The 19,132-nt window shown below is 37.6% G+C and overlaps 1 protein-coding gene across 2 annotated transcripts in view; it reads left to right on the forward strand.

Annotated features, from left to right (window-relative positions):
* The window catches only part of yes1 (YES proto-oncogene 1, Src family tyrosine kinase), a 26,594-nt gene continuing 7,462 nt past the window's right edge, over nucleotides 1-19,132 (forward strand). The window contains exons 1-7 of one of the 2 annotated variants that reach the window (XM_032565760.1): nucleotides 1-404; nucleotides 10,275-10,556; nucleotides 11,951-12,050; nucleotides 14,613-14,711; nucleotides 15,413-15,516; nucleotides 15,816-15,965; nucleotides 17,618-17,773. In XM_032565760.1, coding sequence (XP_032421651.1) covers nucleotides 10,283-10,556; nucleotides 11,951-12,050; nucleotides 14,613-14,711; nucleotides 15,413-15,516; nucleotides 15,816-15,965; nucleotides 17,618-17,773 — 883 coding nt within the window. In that variant the 5' untranslated portion in view covers nucleotides 1-404; nucleotides 10,275-10,282. The remainder of the gene's footprint in view (nucleotides 405-10,274; nucleotides 10,557-11,950; nucleotides 12,051-14,612; nucleotides 14,712-15,412; nucleotides 15,517-15,815; nucleotides 15,966-17,617; nucleotides 17,774-19,132) is intronic. The other variant, XM_032565761.1, reaches the window with a different exon arrangement.

Genomic DNA, 19,132 nt, shown 5'->3' on the forward strand with positions numbered 1-19,132 from the left:
TTTGGCCTCATTGCCTCTCCTCTGTACTAGTCCTGCTATTGTTGTGTGTCTTTTCTGGGCGACCCTCACCTACCATCCGCCGGCGATTCCTTACACTTAACCTCGCGTGTTTACCGCCACGTTAAGCATTGTTTTCTGGCGTGGCTGAGTGTCCTCTCTGTGTAGGGATACAAAGAAAGGACCCTAGTGAAGGACTTATTGGGAGCTGGTGAAGTAGTTAATCGGCATGGGACAGACGGAAGACTGAGATTCCACGTTCAGAGCGCTTGTGTCGGCTGTTTCCTCCTATTTGGATTCTTCCACGAGAAACTACAAAGCGCCTTGTGTTGGAGGACAGAAGGGGGGGGAAAACGATCACAGGACGCATGTAGCCGACGTACGACGCTGCTAAGGTTGGTTTTAAGGTAAGAAATGCCCGCCTTTAGAAACACGGGAAAGTCACGTTTTGTCGTGGAAGTGGAGTGAGCAGGGCCTTGCGGTCTACAGCCAGTAAAAGTTGGTGAAAGGAGCAGGAGAGTTAACTTTGGTGTGGTACAATGTCACTAAAGTCGGTTTAATGCTTACTCCGATCTGCTCCGGGATTCGAGTTTTCCAAGCTAGTTTGTTAAAATGTCCTCAGGAGAGCCACAACAATTATTGTCGGAATTTATTTATTTAGCAGTTTCTAAATGAACTGTACACGGAGAAAACAGAACAACTCAGAGCTGCATTTTGAGTTTTTAAGAAATGTTTATTTGCCCTGCTAATTAAGAGTTAACAATCTCCTCTTTTCTGTTTGCCTCACCCATTTTTTTTTCTCCCCCACACACACTCTGAATATACTCAATCAGCTGCTGCAGGCCTCAGCTGTCGGAGGCCTTTAAAACAATACCCATGGGAGTCTCCAAAACTTCTTATTTAAGCTTTTTCCAAAAGTTTTTCTGAATTCTCACATGCTTTTATTGTGAAGGTGCCCCTAAGATATGCAGATTTCTGTACAGATATGTGCAATATTGAAAAGGATTACTTGGATGCCCAATTGGTCAGACATGTATAACATTTCTCATAGTTTTAATGTTTAACCAATGGGTTCATCTTTATGCTCACACCTCATCAAGACTTTACAGATGGAGTTTCTGAAGTTTGGGGAATAACAAGGAGACGCATAGGAAAATGCGGGTTAGTTTCAACAAATCATTGCAATATGGAGCAGGAAGATCTCAACCTCATGTACTCCTAACATCCTGCAGCAATGGTTGTTGTTATAACTGTCTCCCTTACTGAATATCTCTGTTTGGTATACTCCAGTGGCCCAGTAATCCTCCTCCACGGTAATCCCTCTCTGTCAGTACAGCCCCAGTTGGCCGGACAGTTGTGTCTCCTCCACTTCCACACATAACCACACACATTCACACAGAGGCACTCGCTCACAGCTGGAAGCAAGAGGACTGTTGGCGGAGGAGTGAGGAGCAGGAACAGGTGGCATTGGCCGGGGTTCAGGGACTTTGGATTTAACTAGAGCTGCTGAGGATCCTCACATACTCCTTGGGTGGCCTCATGACACAAATAAGACTCTGCATCATCATTTACAATTTGCTGATTAGAGACTTCCACGATTTTGTGCCAGGAACAGAGAGAACCTAGGCTGTCACGGGACGTCCCCACCTGCAAAAGGAGAATTCGCAAGATTTCCCAGCTATGTAGTGGGAGCTGCTCTTCAATTTTATAGCTGAAAGATGGCTCGCTTTTTTTTCCCCCAGCCTTTGACAGGCACAGCAGGTGGCCTCAAAAAGCATGAATGGATTCGGAAGGAAGTCCAACCCTTCATCCCCCCTCGCCTTCCCCGCTTCCCCTCCCGCTGGCCGCTTCCCTCCAATCACTGTGATTGGCATTGCTGGCAGCCCAGATTGAAGATGAGGACAAGCCGCAGCATGGAGAATAACCCGGTTCGATTAGTGGGAGCTGGTTTCTGCTGAAATAGTTTTGGTTGTAGATTTTATGAGCTGGTATTTACCCCTGAGCTATTTCAAAGGGGCTGCTTACTGCAGAAGCTCACGAGGATTTTCTTGAAATGCCGCAGTGATCGAGTAAATCTCTCAAGACATTTGACAAAACGGCCTGGTACATGCCTGAAGTTCTTTACTAGAAAGATGTCATTCATACAAACAAAGAAACAAAGAAAAGGAAGTTTCTTATCACAACCTATTCAAACTGGCTTTTATCATTACAATCTGACTTTAATGCTGTCAATGCTGCCACCTGCCAATTAAACGCCATTTGGTCATTGAAAGCGGAAGTGAGGTTTATTTGCATGCAAAATGCTGGAGTGAGTGCTGATCTGACTCCTGAGATGAATTCTAATAACAAGTGTGAATGTGTGTGACCCACTGAGAGCCCCTCATTTGCGATCGTCTCTCCACAGACACATGTTAATGACAGGTGTGAACACAGGTTTTATTTTTGCATTTTTCTTTTTCCGTTTGCAGCTGTTTATGTGAACAGTGTAGCATCTTTCTCAAGAAAGCGTTTGCACGGGTTTATTTCTGATTAAAAAGAAATAGACATCTCTCCTTTTTCATTTTTTTTCAAATAAGCTTTTTAACATCATTTTTGCAAAATTGCATTCTTAAAGTTTTTCAATTTTTGTTGCACGCTCTGAAATATTGTATTATGTTTTTATGTGATGAATGGTTACTCAAAGCAATGATTGAAAAAAGTTCAAAATGTCTTAGTCAGATAATGTTAATATTGGATTCTTTTTAACCTTCATGCAGTATGCTAACAGTTCATAGTGCCATGTTTATGTTCCTATTTAAAATAAAAAAATATTTTGAATGCAAATTTTATTTATTCCTACTCAGCCATAAATTAAGTAAAGTAGAACAAACTATTGTATGTTTGAGAAAGGATTTCAGATGTTTACTATAATAAAGGTCAGGTGCACAGTTTCCCAACTTTGCATCAAATGTTTACAATTTGTTGCTCTAGAAAACATTTTTTGTCTTTTCCCAGCAGCAAAGATGAGAACTTCAAAAGCCCTTGGTATATTTAGCCAAGTTTAATGAATTATTTTGCCATAAAACTAATGGCCCAAATTAAAGATTACTTTTCTCACTGTAAATATCATTCTAAAAAATTACAAAAAGTTTGGGTTCGCATTGGTTGCCACTTACTGGAGGCCACATTCGTACCATTCCTGAATAACAGTCAGGGGTCCATAATCCCAACTTTTCAGCTCCTTTTGGCAAGTTCATGGAGTGTGAATACTTTTCTAAACGCACCGTTTTTCTAAAATAAATCAAGAGAATCACTTTGCGGTTGGATTCTCCTTGTGAAATAGATTCTAACACTTCATAAGCAGAACATGCGTTATTATACAAATTAAAATGTGTACTGGCTTGAATTAGCATTACTATTTGTGCTTTGCAATAGTGTAACATGTGCATACATGTACTACAAAGCAACTGAAGGTCAGACTCATCTGATGTAATCTGATTTGTCTTCTCATGAGCTGCCATCAGGGAAATAACTACAAAATGTCAGATGTGGTGCATGTGTTGAAATGGCTTATTATGCATGTTCAGAACAGCTATTAACCAATTCATTTCAATGGACCTTTCTGTGTGTGCAGACAAAACCCTTATCTTTATAGGATGGTTAAAAACAGCAACCATACAGTGTTGGGGTGTCTTATTTCTCTTGCAAGACATTTCCAGGAAGGGAAACTATGTCATCCTTAATTTCTGTGAAATAAAAACCTCAGTTTATGTGGTGTGGTGATTTCTGAATCCGCAAAGGTCTCCATTGTCTCAGATTAATCCACAGTGACAGTAAAGGTTACATAAGGTGGGAACTCAAACGGCCTCTGCAGAGTTTAATATTATTTCATTATTCACTATAGTTTGGGTCTACATTATTTTTCATCTCACGAAAAGTATAAGTGTGCAACAATCTTCTGTTGCATCTGTGCATGTTGGTCTAGTGAACTGACATACATGAGGCTGCTTGTAGAAATCTCTCATGATAAAAGAGTTTCAGGATGACAGTTTCAAAGGATGCATTCAGAAAATCTTTGTTTCTCTTTCTCAGTTTAGATGTGTGGCAGCTAAAGAAAAGCGTCCCGCCTGTAGTGCTGCAGTATTGTTGTTGGGCCCTGTGGGAAGCAACAGCCTGTGTCTCCTTAATCTGACATGGCATCACAGGCTGTCTGGCACGAAGCTCCACATGTCCTTGGATGGGGTCTGGCCCCAGCATTCAGTTGACCAAATAACGGTGTCTTTTGTGTATTGTTACTGTGAGGGAGAAGTTCCCCATAAAATATGTATTGGCAGAGTTTTCTGATATTTTTTTCTTGTTTATAGGTATAGGACCAATTTGTTAGATTAATGTTATAAACAGAAAAGCAAACATATAATGCTTACTTGCATAACTCAGTTGTCATAACTCACTTATGCAAGTAGGCATAACTCAGTTATACTACACTCAAGTCAGAACAAATTACAGACTGAAGCGATTTGAGGTTTATTAAAAATTCTAGTTGTGTTATGAAGAGTTCTTAGGAGTTGTTGAGAAGCTCAAAAAGTCAAAACTTCACAGTTCATTATCCTTAAAACTGTTGTTGGGCCATCCACAAGAAAATAACCTGCAGCTAAAGGGGCTGAATTTTAATATGTGACCTGCATCACCATTTGAGTTTGAAGCACAAGAGTAACACATTTCTTTCTGTTTATGTCATTGTGTGTATAAAAGCCCCATTTAGGAGACCATTACAGAGAGGACACAGTGTTGTGCAAGGAATTTAATTTGTCATAAAGCTGAGTTGTCCCACAAGGAATTTTTGTGATATTTATTTATGCATTTTCTTTTTTAATTGTCACAAACAATTTTCTTGTTTAAAACTGGTTTCATTCTGCTTTGTTAAATGTTTAAGACTGACTGATCTTTGTTTCTGTGGCTGCGTGTTTAAAACTGTTGAGGCATCTTGTGGTGGTAAAAATACACCAATTAAATTTTAATTGGTGTATTTTTGGTTAATTTTTTAGCTTTGACTTTCAGTGTAAGGACACTGATTTTTACAAGCGTTTGTTCTGCTCAGTGTTTTTGTTATGTTATCTGGGGCTTGGGTTTGTTTGCGTGTTGCTCCTCTGAGAAAGCTCCACTAGGTGCTTTTGTTTTGTGTACATGAAAAAGCTGATGTAACTGAGAAGGGAGAAGCCAGTATCGTTCTTCTTGTAGGACTAAATTATGAGAGATGATCATGTCACACTTTTGTTTTCTTTTTGCAATGTAACTTTTTGAAGCTCACACAAAACATGTTTTGCACAAGATTAACGTAACAAGAATCCAGAGAATTTAGGGAGTGCAAATAGATATACTGATAAAACTCAAGAGTTTTACCAGATAAGAAAATCTTCAAAACATTCTCCTGAGATTCTGGGCATGATATTTTCTCACCAGTAACTTGTTTTTGTCCGAGTTTCACTTCTTGACTAAAAGTGTAGGCCGTTGAACCAGTTTGACAAACCACAAATACTCACCTGATGTGGGCTTGTTCAGGCTTGTGATTGGTTTATAACGGTCTCAGAATGAATCACTGCTCTACAAACGTGTTTAAATTCCTCATGTTTATCAAGGGGTGGATATCACACTGACTTCAGATGTTAGTGATCCAGAATCACCAATGAGCAGTATTGGGGATGTAAAATTCGTGACGAAGTCTAGTCTTTCAATTAATATTTTCAGGGAATATGTTTGTTTTCATGCTCTGCAGCTCACTAAAGAACTGGGGTAGAGCTAGCATGTTGACCCATTGATAATTGAACTCTTGGCATATTTCAGAATGACTTCATTTAATTTTGTGTTGTCAAAGCCAACAGAACATTTTGTCCGGCCGTATAAACTGAGACTAACACAGACACAGGGAAATTCAGCTGTCAGTGCAGTCTCTCACTCTGAATGTAATTGCATGGAAATAAGCTCTGAGGTAACCAAAAATTGGCAGTTTTCTGCTTATAAGTATGGTTGCAGCTAACATAAAACCACAGGCTGCACTCTAACAACACAAATTGGCCATTGAGTTGTGTCAGGAACTCCTGTATTAATCCTTAAAAACTACAATATTATAAAGCCTTTCAGATACTTTGGATTTGATTAGGACTAATCTATCATCTGGTACTGCAATAACAAAATCATGTTTAGGCTTGAAAACGCAGTTAAAGAATAATAATGTGGTTCCCTGGTTTTATTTTTTGGACAGTTCCCAAGTAGTACAGTACGAATGTAGCTTTTTTTAATTTGTTTCTAAGGATGGATTTGATTCAACAGTTTCCAATAAGCTCACATCTTGTTCGTATTGACAATGTTTTCATTAGGTAAACCACTATGCAAATGCTAGCTCTGTGTTTTGATATGACTCTTTGTTAATTTGAATCAAAATATTTGAACACGTCGTCAAAAGATACAGAAAATGCTGGTTTTCTGCCTCAGACATTTAATGCTTCCAAGTAAAACTTTTGAATAACAGGAAAATGCTTACCTATGTTTGTTTCTACATTTGTTAGCCACAGCCTGCCTGAAATTTTTAACACTGAGCTGTTTTTTTTCTTCTCATTTGGGACTCTTCTCTGTTTTGCTATTTTTTTGTAAGCACAGCTACAGAGTCTGGCAGACATTGGGGATAAGGCTGAATCTGACATGTAGGAAGTAATGGGGTCAGAGGGTTAGGGTTAAGGTCATGCATTTTTTTTGGTGCTGATATTAGAAAGCTAGTACAGAATTTAAAATCCAACATAAAATATACATTTGACCATGATTTTAGAAATCACTGCCTCTGCCGCTGCAAACCCTCTTAGCACTTGTTCTTGTAGTTATCACAATAAGAATTTGTTTAACAAATAAAACTAAAATGGCAGTCATTAGAGAGATCTGTTGTGAGAATTACATAATTGAAGTTGTGAGAACTGCTGAACTAAAAAAAAAGTTTAAGGCAAACCTCTTGATCTCCCATTTATTTTGCTTCTCTTCCCTTTGTGTTTTTTTGTTAACACTGTTTATTCATTAGAAGAAAGTCAATATTCTATATCCTACAAATAGATCCATGGATTGATTCTTGGACTTCCCCAGGTTTGGTGCAGCTTTTCAGAGGCCATGGCCATTAGTCTTAGTGTGGTTCAACACATTTGGCATATTATAGTAAATTTTTGTTGGATTTGAAATTTAGTTGGACTGCTGCCCAAAACAAGAAGTCCACATAACCCTCTTTTCTGTTGTTACCATATAACACCATATACCCATACCATATAGCAGATTTGGAGTCTAAATGCTATTGGGGAGTTTTTACCGAACCTCTTAAATATGTTCTATTGTATGTTTCTAATTATTCCAAAGTCTACAAAGAACAGAGCTTTCCTTCACTCCATTTGTCACAATATAATATTGTTATAATGATATAAAAGCATAATAATCAAACAAAACCGAGAAGAAAACCAAAAGTATGCTGTGGTATGTTGGACTTCAACTGTATCCAAGCTTTACAAGTCAGTACAACAATTTAACTTGCTCTGAGCAGCCTTAAGTTTGGTTTCTTTGATCAAATAGTTCCCTTTAATTAATCAAGACTTGGAAAGAGTGTTGTTTTTTTAATTACAAGAGACACAATGCTAATTATACTGTCTCATTTTTGACAAATATTTACTAAAAGTTTGATTAGCTAGTCGTTTTTCAGCTCACAGTTGAGGCCACAATGTAATCTACAAATGGATAGTTTTTGTTGGAAGAATTTATGCTTTTGTCCTTTTTAATGTTTGAGCTGGGAAGGAGGACAGTGCCATTTGTTCTGTGTATGCAAAGCTGTTTTACGGAAACCATTTGGTGAATTGCTTCAAAGAATTTCATTTTTTTTAACTCCAAATGCAGTAAATGTAACCATTTGTTTTCTGTTGCAGAAAGGCCAACATATAGAATGAGGATGACTGGATAAAACACATTACATATTCTAAAAGTTAAATGGTTGCAATTAAAATCTGACTCTATTAAGACTTAAAAATCTAATTTCTCTTTTACCTTGACTCAAATTTGTTATTTAAAAATTATTCAACATTTTTGTGCTTTTTTTTCCTTTTGCAACTTTTTGCCATTAATTTTTACAAAAAATCTTTTAAATTCAGTTTATTTATATTGTGTCATTTCATAACAAATGTCATGTCAAGGTACTTTGCAAAGAATTTTCAAGTCAATCAAATATTTTTTTGTTACATTTTGCGTCTTTTGCTCTAACATGCCTCTTATCTTCTCTTGATGCATTTTGGACCATATAAACATATTTTGTAACATAAGACATAAATTTAACAGAAAACTGGCATTAAATATTGTTTGAACATTTATAATTTTAGGTATGCCAGACAACTACTGAACACTTATGATCACAATTTCTTTATAGACTTCAATAAAACCTCTTTTTATATCTTGATGCATTTATAGTAAAAATACTAGCAAATAGCAATATTTGACACTGTTACTCTGCACTAACCTGGTAAAAACCAGCTCATTATTCTATGGTTTGCTTCATACAGAACATGTTGACTGCAATGGCCTGGCTAGTGTAGCACCAAATTCAACTCTTTTCTTCTATTAGTTGGATCCATCAAATTCTTGTATTTGAGGTAATTTTATAGCAGTTTTAGAGAGTAAGACACAAGGATCGACTCATTATTTTCATACCAAGGATAGGAGCACCCTCACTAGGGCACAATATGCATGTTTTTTCTAAAATTATTGTTTTTTTTATTTACTTGCTTTATGCTGTAGGCAGCTGCAGCATATGCAATATTTTTCCTGCGTTCTGACATGCAGTCCACACTGTTACATACTTGTGGGAGGTGTCACATGCAGGTACTCGAAACTGTCGTAACGTCTGTCAGATACCAGGATATGAGTCACTGAAAGCAGTACGCTCTCTGATTTGATCTGTAGCTCTGACACACGTAAACCGTACTGAAGTAATTTTAACGAAGAGGCCAAATGTGACAGAAAAACGCGTCGGTGTTGAGTTCAGCAGCAGTTGATGACACATGCACCAACTCCTACACTACACACAGCTCATATTTCTCTTCAGGACTGATGTAGCAATAATCTCAATTATTGATTTATAAAGGACGGTGTTTACTCTCCTACTGGGTGTGGCACGACTCATACAGCCAGTCATCGGCGGATTAAGGTCCTGCCCACTTCCTTTAGAACTTGCTGTGTTAAACTCAAGGTCCACGGGCCAAATCCGGCCCTCCATAACTATTTAGGTGACTCTCAAGACTCTAGAGGGCCACATAAATAGAACTTGAAGATACAGTTGCATGCTTTGAACATTATTTTATCCATCAAATCATAAAAATCTGAAATGGTTGCCGAAGATATAAGACTTACATGCAGTAGAGAATTTATGTCAGGAAATGTTTTTTCCCCTATTTTAAATCGTATACCAATGGTGTGATTAAATTAGAGGTCGACATAAATGTAAAATTTCATTTCAATATTTTGTAATCAATATGACAATGAGGATTAAAGTAGCAAAATTATTTGCATCATTTTGGCTATAAATCTATCACTATATGTAATCGCAGAAAATACTTCTCTTAAGAGTAAACATTTTAAAAAAGTGATGATACAACAGGAGGTTTTTTTTTTTTTTTTTTTAATACAATACAAGCACACAGCACTAGGGAGGGGAGGGACGGGTTACGTCAAGTTATGTCAACACTTTCTCCAGTATCTAATCTTCACATCTATAAATCCTTTGAACAATAAAGTTGGTAAGAAGAACTTGTTAATTTACATTTTATTAAACAAACCACGTGAAAACCAGTCACACCCAGTTTAATAACTAATGGAAATGTCTGTATTGGCATTACTAAAAGGAAATTCTTTTTTTGCATGTTTCCTCTGGTAGTTTTATGATTTTGTCTTTGTTGAAGAGTACCAAGACTTTGAAGATGGAAGGCCTCTGTTCTGCCACCCTAATGTTTAGCTGCCTCCTCAGATTCAGTCTGGGTTTCTGGTCTGGTCAAAAAGCCTTAATATCATCTCCAGTCAGAAGAAACAAGTTGGTAAAATGAAAACACTTCTTTAAACCTAGATTTGCCAGGAGGATGAAGAACTTTAGATTTAACTGTAGTTGCTATTCTAACTATTTCTTACATCCTCTTTGAAGAATATATTTTGTCAGTTTATCACCACCCAAATTGGATACTAGTTCAAAATAACTACAGTTCTGTGCTTTCATTTTCAATATTTCTTCCCTGCAGGCTTGACGATGGGTTGCGTCAGGAGTAAAGAAGCCAAGGGCCCGGCACTGAAGTACCAACCCGATAACTCCAATGTGGTGCCAGTCAGTGCTCACCTGGGCCACTATGGGCCAGAACCCACAATTATGGGTCAATCACCAGCCATGAAGACGCAGAACAACAGCCACCCCACTGCCCTTTCACCCTTTGGTGGAGTTTCTTCGGCCATGACCCCCTTTGGTGGAGCCTCGACATCGTTCACCTCCGTGACTGTGAACAACCCCTTTCCTGCTGTGATCACAGGTCCGTTTTCAAAGGGTGCCTCACAATCTGTTTTATTTTGGGGAAACATAATTATCTTAAGTTTATTTGTTATTTCTTCACCAACACCTGCTGGTTTCTATCCTCTAGGGATCGAAGATTTTTACTCTGCCTTGTTTCAACATTTCCTTCTGTTGTCGATCCATCTCAAACAACTGCAGCTGAACATTTGTTATTCACAGGGTGTTAGACAAAGCAGATGTTATGCAAATTAGACATTTGAAATGAGTGAGGCAAAACACCAAGGCTGAAGAGAAAACAAAAATAGGTCTGTGATAGGCAAAGCACGCATAGACTCTCCTGAACGGAGAAAAAAAGGGAATATAATTCACAAAATTCATTGACTTCCTTCATGCATGTTAAAAGTTAGCAGTGGGTCAGAAATTGAGATGAGTTTTTGTGACTTTATCATCATAGCAGTGCTTAGAGGGAAATGTCACAACAAAGAACATGTTCTTGCATATAGTGTTGATTCTGTATCTTTGGAAGTTAAAAGTTTGATGAGGGAGTGATGTCACACTCAGATCTTCGCTTGTGTTTGTCATATGAGCAGTTAGCGTGATTAGCTTTTTCAACTGTAAACAGTAGACTTCATCTGTTCTTTCTAAAACAAGACTTTAAGATGCAGGGCTCTGCATGTTTAAGCTGTGTCTCTGGTTCAGAACACCTGAATCAGATGAATGGTTCTTAAGCGGGCTACTGCAGAACTTTGACATGCTAATCTGGTAGTTTGAATCATGCATGTTGAATTAGGGACACATCTACAACATGGAGCATTCTGGCTCATGAGGACTGGAGTTGACCTCTTCTGTCATGGAGAATGTTGACCTGTACCTTGACTTTGAAATTTCTCAAAGACTCCCAACATTTCCAAAATGTGGACATTCCTTGACGAGCAGAAGTTAAAAGCTCAAAAGGGTAACACAGTGTGACTTTTCTGTACTATGTTCAGCCTTCCTGATATCAAATATAAATTGTATTTCTGTTCCCCACAACATATATTAAAATATTTTATTATAAATGAATAAGATTGCATGATTCACTCATAAGACGAGTTTGAGATATGCTGTGGGAATAATCTGCATCCCCAAAGAGTTCCTAAAAACAATAAACAAGATAAATCACAGCTGAGCAGTCCAGTTGTATTTTTAGAGCACACTCTGACCCACAGGAAGTGGGATACTTCAAAACAGATATATTTTATCTAATATATAGGATTTATTATTTGATCAGTTGAAATTGTCATTTGACCGACTAATTTAAAAAGTAATATTTTTTTGTATAAAGTGGAGGGTTAAGGTGGAAAATTAACTGTTTTTAAACTGTATTTACCATATATTATTTCTAGATACTTAAGCCTCAGTTTTTGTTTTTAGGTGGAGTGACCTTTTTTGTCGCCCTGTATGATTACGAAGCAAGGACGTCAGATGATCTGTCGTTCAGAAAAGGGGATCGCTTTCAGATTATCAACAACACGTGAGTACTTGTATTTTTACAGGGGATAACTAAAGTTGCTGCGTGGTTGTGTCTGTTCGTGGTTTCCTTTGTGCTCTTTTCAGCTTTTTTGTTTAATCCCTTATTGAATTGAGGTCTGATATCAGGGCTGAGAACTGTCTGGGTTAATGGCTTTCATTAATGGAGCATCTGTTAAGTTCCCATTGCTTTTCACCTGCACCGGCACAGACCTTTTCTCTGAGTTAGTGGCTAAAATTTGAGTTATGCTGTTTAACTGAATAACATTAACCTGACATATTTTTTGTAATGCATAACATGAATTTCAGGTACTCTGGAGTATTGGAATATAATCAAATATAAAGCTTGTCAATCTAATCAACATTACAAAATACCTCAACAATGTGGATTATGCGTGCAAAAGAGATGATAAATTACTCAGAGAAAACTCATTTTTGCCATCTCCCCATCAGCTGCTGCTCTGTAATCTTTTCCCACGTGTGCACAGCTGAGAAAATGGGCAGCGCTCCAAGTTTGCGCTCCTCAGTTCATCACATGGCTCTTCCCTTCCCACCGCTGTCTGGCTCACATGGCTTTTATAGTGATGAAAATGCCATCTGCTTTCAAAGCAGAGGAGGGAAGAGGACAGATTAAACCACGTTCTTTCAAAATGCCACCAGACGCACTGTCTCTACATCCCTGCTCCTCTCATCTTAATTTTAAGCCCTCAGATCTGCTTTTTGATCTCACTGAATTTGGTTCAGATAAATTTAGGATCTGATGTCTTTATTTTTTTGCAGGGTTTCTTCTAAGTAATCTTTTATTTGTAAAGTTTGAAAGCATTTTCTGGAGTGTATATTTTCCGATCAAGTGCTGTTTTTTTTTAAAAAAATATAACCGTCTGTATGTCAGTATTCTTTAGAGCTTTATAAACGTCTCATCAATTAAGAAAATTAATTTATCCCTAACAATTTTGTCCTGTTCAGTGATTAAATTTGACTTAATATTTCATTTAGCATGATTTGATTGGTTAAATTTAATAAAAGCAAAGCTTAAAAACTTTTTCATTATACATATTTACAGTGACTTGTGGCTGTAATTGGCCAGATTCACACAGTTTGGGGAACCTTGAGTAAATATACCAGACTTTCCCATGATCATTGTTCAGGATTTCCACAATGTGGCAGCTGCAGATGGAAAATTTGAATAAATTCAATATTAAATTTGTGAAATATTGCAATTAGGAAATTTTGTGGAGTTGATCCAAGACTCTGGGTTTCTACAGGCAGTTTCAGTAATCTTTGTTTCTCGTCTCGTCTCTGTGTGAAAGGGACGGCTTTCCAGAAACTCTGTTTTGGACTGAAGTATCAGTCGCTGTTTATAGAGAGGGAAAATGGGCTTTTGAACAATAAACTCATTCATGTTAAATGAGTTTAGCACAACTATATTGCACACCACGGGATACTGGGGAAATTTGAGTTTTAAGATAATTTGATCATGTACCTATAAATGTACAACAGATATTTAAGAGCATTAAAAAAAAAAAAAAACATCTGATGAATTTAGATGTTTGCGCTATATATAACTATATATTATATAACTATATAGTGCCAAGTTCTTTCTTGACCAGATATATCTGCAACTCCCATATTTGTCCATCTTAGTTTTTCTAAAGTTCTTTCTAAGTAAGTAAAAACTGTGCGGTCCTTCTTTCAGCCAGCAGACCCGCAGTGTGTAGCAACGGGTGTGGGAGAAGAGCCGATCTAGCGCTACTCTCTGAATAAACACTGATGTGTGTGGCACATTCACATTAGAGCAGGTGTCAAACTCCAGTCCTGGAGGGCCACTGCCCTGCAGCTTTTAGATGTGCCTCTGCTGCACCACACCTGAATAGAATAATTAGGTCTTTAAGGCTCTGGAGAACATACTGTACCTACACAAGGAGGAGGTAATTAAGCCTTTTCATTACAGTGTTTTGTACCTGTGGCACATCTAAAAACTGCAGGACAGTGGCTGTTGAGGACTGGAGTTTGACACCCCTGCATTAGAGGGATAATAAACCAAAAATAAAAAAAATAGAAGTGATATAGCAGTTGTTTTTTTCTAATTCACTTTAGAAAATCTTTGTGTATCAAAAATAGGCTGGGTCTCTAACCAGCCCGAGGATACTTTTGATGCCTTGTTGTAAAGTTGTCTTTAGTTTTTGATTCAAACAAGAATTTAATATTCTCACCACATGACACTTTTCTAAACGGTACAAAACATAATTTTATCATTAATAAGACCAGCAGAAACAAAACAGTCAACCCATATCCATAAATACAATGATTATTGCTTGCCTGTTGCTTTACTTCCATTTGAAGTCTTGGTTAATGCTTCTATCTGCAGAGGTTTAGATGAGAAAAGCAAGGCTCTAACTCAAGGTTAAACTCCGCCCCAATAGAATACGAGTGACGCGTGAAATGGCCTTGCTTCTTTTTATCTTCATGTATGCTGTGCAGTCTGAATACGAGAGTGAATGGATTTCTCTCTAATGCTTTTGTTTGTTTAATATGCTTCTTATTGGTGATTTACTTGCCTCCTCAGGGAAGGTGACTGGTGGGAGGCCCGCTCCATCAACACAGGAGAGAATGGTTACATCCCCAGCAATTATGTGGCCCCAGCCGACTCCATACAGTCTGAAGAGTGAGAAGCCAAATTACTACTTTTTCAAGCATTTTCATAAAACTTTAGATTCGACTTGTTAGTCTCGTGTTTACCAACTTCTTTTCTGATTTTCTTCTGATTAAGATGAAAAATATCTGATTTGGAATGAGGAAAAACAACAAATTTCTTATGTTTTCTTATTGTTCAGTTCCTCAAGGTGTGACAACAAAATATTTTTCCTCTTTAGCGCTGACAGTTTTATTAATGCCGGATGTTTTAAACACTGGGGGGGAAAGCAGCCAATTTACTTTCACCAGACGTCTAAAAAACTCAAGTGAGCACCTGTTATCGACGGGATGCGATACCGCCTAATGAAACAACTGACTGAACTCATTGATGTGTCTGGAAATAGACTGTGCTCTGTTTTTCAAAGAAGTAAGATTGTCTAGAGCTGCAAGCCTATTTCTTATTTATAGAAATAAACAATTTTTGAAATCTCTAAATATTTATTAGATCGGGTTATAAGCAGTAGTGCCTAGAGCATGCACAATATTTACTTGCTACCAGCGTATGAGAAGCACAAAAAAACATTCAGATCCATTTTTAAGACGGCATGAACTAGACAGGTGTCCAACTTTCAGACATTGCATCACAAATGTGTTGTTCTTCTGTTGATAAGAACGTCTCACACTCGTCTACAGTTTGTTCAAGTTTTTGACACCCTTCCCCCTCTTCCGCAGGTGGTACTTTGGGAAATTGAGCCGAAAAGACACTGAGCGTCTCTTATTGCTACCAGGAAATGAGAGGGGTACTTTCTTAATAAGAGAGAGCGAAACAACAAAAGGTAACATAATGCATTCAAAAAGAAACTAGGCAAAGAAAGACCTTTATATATCTAGTTGGTTTAAATGCAATGAATTTTTTGACTCTTCTGAAAGTCTGCATGTGAAAGGGTAAATGCTGATGTCCCACTCATAAAGCTAAACATTGATTTCTTTTTCCTTCTGAATTTCTGTAAATGTTTAGATTAAATTTAGAAATGCAAACTTCCTCCTCAGTTTACATCTGGCAACATGCATTGCTCCAGTATTTATCCATTTTTGCTGAGATCCGCACTTAACTTCATGTCTTTGGATTTTAAAGGAGCCTACTCTCTCTCTTTACGTGACTGGGACGAGACAAAGGGAGACAACGTCAAACACTACAAGATCCGCAAGCTGGATAATGGGGGTTATTACATTACTACACGAGCGCAGTTTATGTCACTACAGATGCTGGTGAAACATTACACAGGTATGCTGCCTTGTAAAACATTTTTCTCAGGTAGCCATTTCACAAATATTTGTTTCCTTTATGAACAGAACCCTTGGGTTAAATTGCTTTTTCTTCCAACCTGTCATGTCTTGTGTTTGTCGGTTGTGTAACCAGGATATGAATATAATTAGTGAAACAGGGCGGTGTTTTTGTTTTAAGTGCTGACAAGGAAGGAAAGACATGAGCAATGGTCTTGGAGAGGGAATGTTATTTTGCACCTGCCATAGATTGAGGTCATATTTAAATAGTTCAGACTCCCTCCATCTGTAGAGGAAAATATTATTCACACGTAGAAATTGTATGAAACCCTGAACATTTTATCAGGAAAGAATAAAAAATAAACCATGCAATGCTTAAAGATAAGACAAGAGCTGGTGACAGAATTTTATTAGTATATTAAGAGTGTTGAGGGGTTATAAATGTGCAAAGCAAAATGGGATTAAAAGAGTTACCACTGGAATGCGTCTTAAAAATGGAATGGCAAAATGATTCGGGTTGGTAAAGTCGCATTCCTCATGACACAGTGTTGGATTTAATAAAACAGAATTATACAAAAAGGGAAGTACTTTTTTAAAATGATCAGACATTTTAGTGGTACTTCAAAAAGTTGTTAAAGTCATGACTAGTCATGTTGATCATTTTCTATGAACTGAAGCAATTCTGAAAAGAAGACAATGTAAAAATTCTTCTAAAACTAGAAACTGAATTTCATAAAAACGATTCTTATTTTAAGTTATTTTATTGTAAAAGTGTATTTCTAGTCACAAAGGTTGTGTTCTCATTGGTGCTGTGTCACACAGTAAATCCCAAAAGTATTCATATATAAGAATCTGTGGCAAGAGCTAAAGAGAACTCATCACCAATGATAAGCAATAAATATTTATTGGTCAGAAGTTATAAGAAGAGTTTGGTTGTTTTTTCTGACTGAAGATTTTTTTTTTAATTTTCCAAATAAGAACCACTTTTTTCCCCAAAAGTAACAGTCCTTCAGCATTGTTTTATTGGCTTTTAAGAGATGTCTATCTCATTTTCTACAAGACCCAAAAATTTGTGGTTGAAATCTTTAAATCTTACATGTTACAAATTTGTAATGAGCAGAATATCTTGTTAACATTATTGCCCCAAAAGCAAATCATGTGATGCTAAGATAAATGTTTAAAATGCATCTTTTGATCTGTACAGAGTTGATAAGCAGTCAGCTGCTGCTAAAAAAAATCCCCTTTGGTTTGTTACAAGAAAGCTTGACAGCATGGCAGAATGTTAACGCATGTACTACAAAGAGTTTATTGAAAATTCAAAAATATATATATTGATGTCTGGTCATTTAAAAAAATAAAGTTTCAAGTAATAAATATTAACTGTGTTCAAAATTCGGTACTCCTTCATATCGCTCTAAATTATTTTTGATCTCCTGGCAGAAGCCAATTTAAAGAGAGCGGTTATATTGAGGATTTAATTCATTTGTCAGATAATGAATACGACTTGTTGGTTTTCCACCTTTCTCACAATTAAATTAAAAAAAAGTGCATCCGCTTATGTTCTGTTTTATCCAATTTGATTATTGTTCCGTAGGTCCATCATGACTGTTTTGTAACTCCAGCCTGTTTGTCTTATTTTATTTTTTTCCCCAGAACATGTGGACGGTCTGTGCTACAAGCTGACCACTGTGTGCCCGACGGTGAAGCCGCAAACTCAGGGACTTGCTAAAGATGCCTGGGAAATCCCCCGAGAGTCCCTCCGATTGGATGTCAGACTGGGACAGGGCTGCTTCGGGGAAGTCTGGATGGGTAAGGCGCAGATTACACCGCACTCAAGCATAAGGCTGAATGTCAGAGATTAATTGGGTAAACTGTGATGCGCCTGAGCTTACTGTAAATACATTTGGTACTTACCGTAGAGCAAGTGACTCAGCTAGAGGCTTTCTCCTGGCTTCTGGAGGCGGGTTTGAGAGGAATACGTCAGTAGCTGCTTTTCTTAGCTCAGTGGAGTATTTTTACCATAAATAGTCAGCTGAAAGTGAAAAAAGTAACTTTTGTAAATATTCTCAGCAAACTTTTATAGAGTGCTTTTTCAATCTCTCTGTTTTATTCATTTTGGTGTACAGTTCCATAAATACCATTGCTTTTGTCAGAGTTGCACATGACTATTAAAACACAGCAGCTTTGCTGTCCAAGTGAACACTTGTCCATTTGCAGATTCACTCTACTAATGGATGTTTCTGTGTAACATAACTCCAAATTATTCGCAGAATATTTACGTATTTTTGCTTGGAGCACATCTACAATTTTGATAATGAAATATAGCTTGACATAGGCACAGTGTGACCTTCCTTGCTAGTGGCTGGCATTTGCAAAGCAGTACATGATGCTGATATCGCTACAGCATGATGCTGGCAGTGGGGTGTTCAGAGTGATGGTTCACACATTTATCTGCTAAAATCATGTTTCAGTCATTAACTGCTATGTTTCTTTCCGATTTGTTCTGTAGGACACAAAGGGATTCATTTGTTTCCACAGCCCTTAACTATTCATGTTGTACTGCCCATGTCAGCAACACTTGAGGATAAATCTACTTAGTGGTATTGATACTCGACACTTGGCTTATGAATAAATAAAGAAGGCAAATAGCTTTGTTGGCATACAGTAACACAGCCATTAGGGCTTACACACAGAGATAAAGATCCTCTTTACATTATTTATAGCTGATGCAGTTTTAATGTGAAACACGGTTGGCGTGTGTAAACTCTGTTTAATTGGTGTGTGTCAGTAATGAAGCTGATCATCATGCTGCTTCACCAGCCCAAATACTGAAGGCTGATTTTTGATAGCTGTTGGCTCTTTTTGTGACAGAGTTCTGTAACCACAGGTCACGTCATACGCTTCATTTCTCCAGCCTACATTTCAGACAGGCCCCTCTGAGCGAATGCGACTCTTGTCTTTAACCAAGGCTGGCCTGCAGCAAGCCTTGACATGCAAGCCTCCGCTGGGTAATCCCAGGAATTTCATTCTGCCTCTTCCTGCTCTGTTTGCTCAGGATTTTTCCTGCTCTGCTGCAACTTTTTACTGTCAATCTTTCTTACTCTACGCTTCTGGAGCATTTGTACTGTCACTCTGATTTCAGATGGCATGCTGAGTGTATTTTGCCCT

The sequence above is a fragment of the Xiphophorus hellerii genome, chromosome 6, assembly GCF_003331165.1.
Source record: "Xiphophorus hellerii strain 12219 chromosome 6, Xiphophorus_hellerii-4.1, whole genome shotgun sequence".
Taxonomy (NCBI): Eukaryota; Metazoa; Chordata; class Actinopteri; order Cyprinodontiformes; family Poeciliidae; genus Xiphophorus; species Xiphophorus hellerii.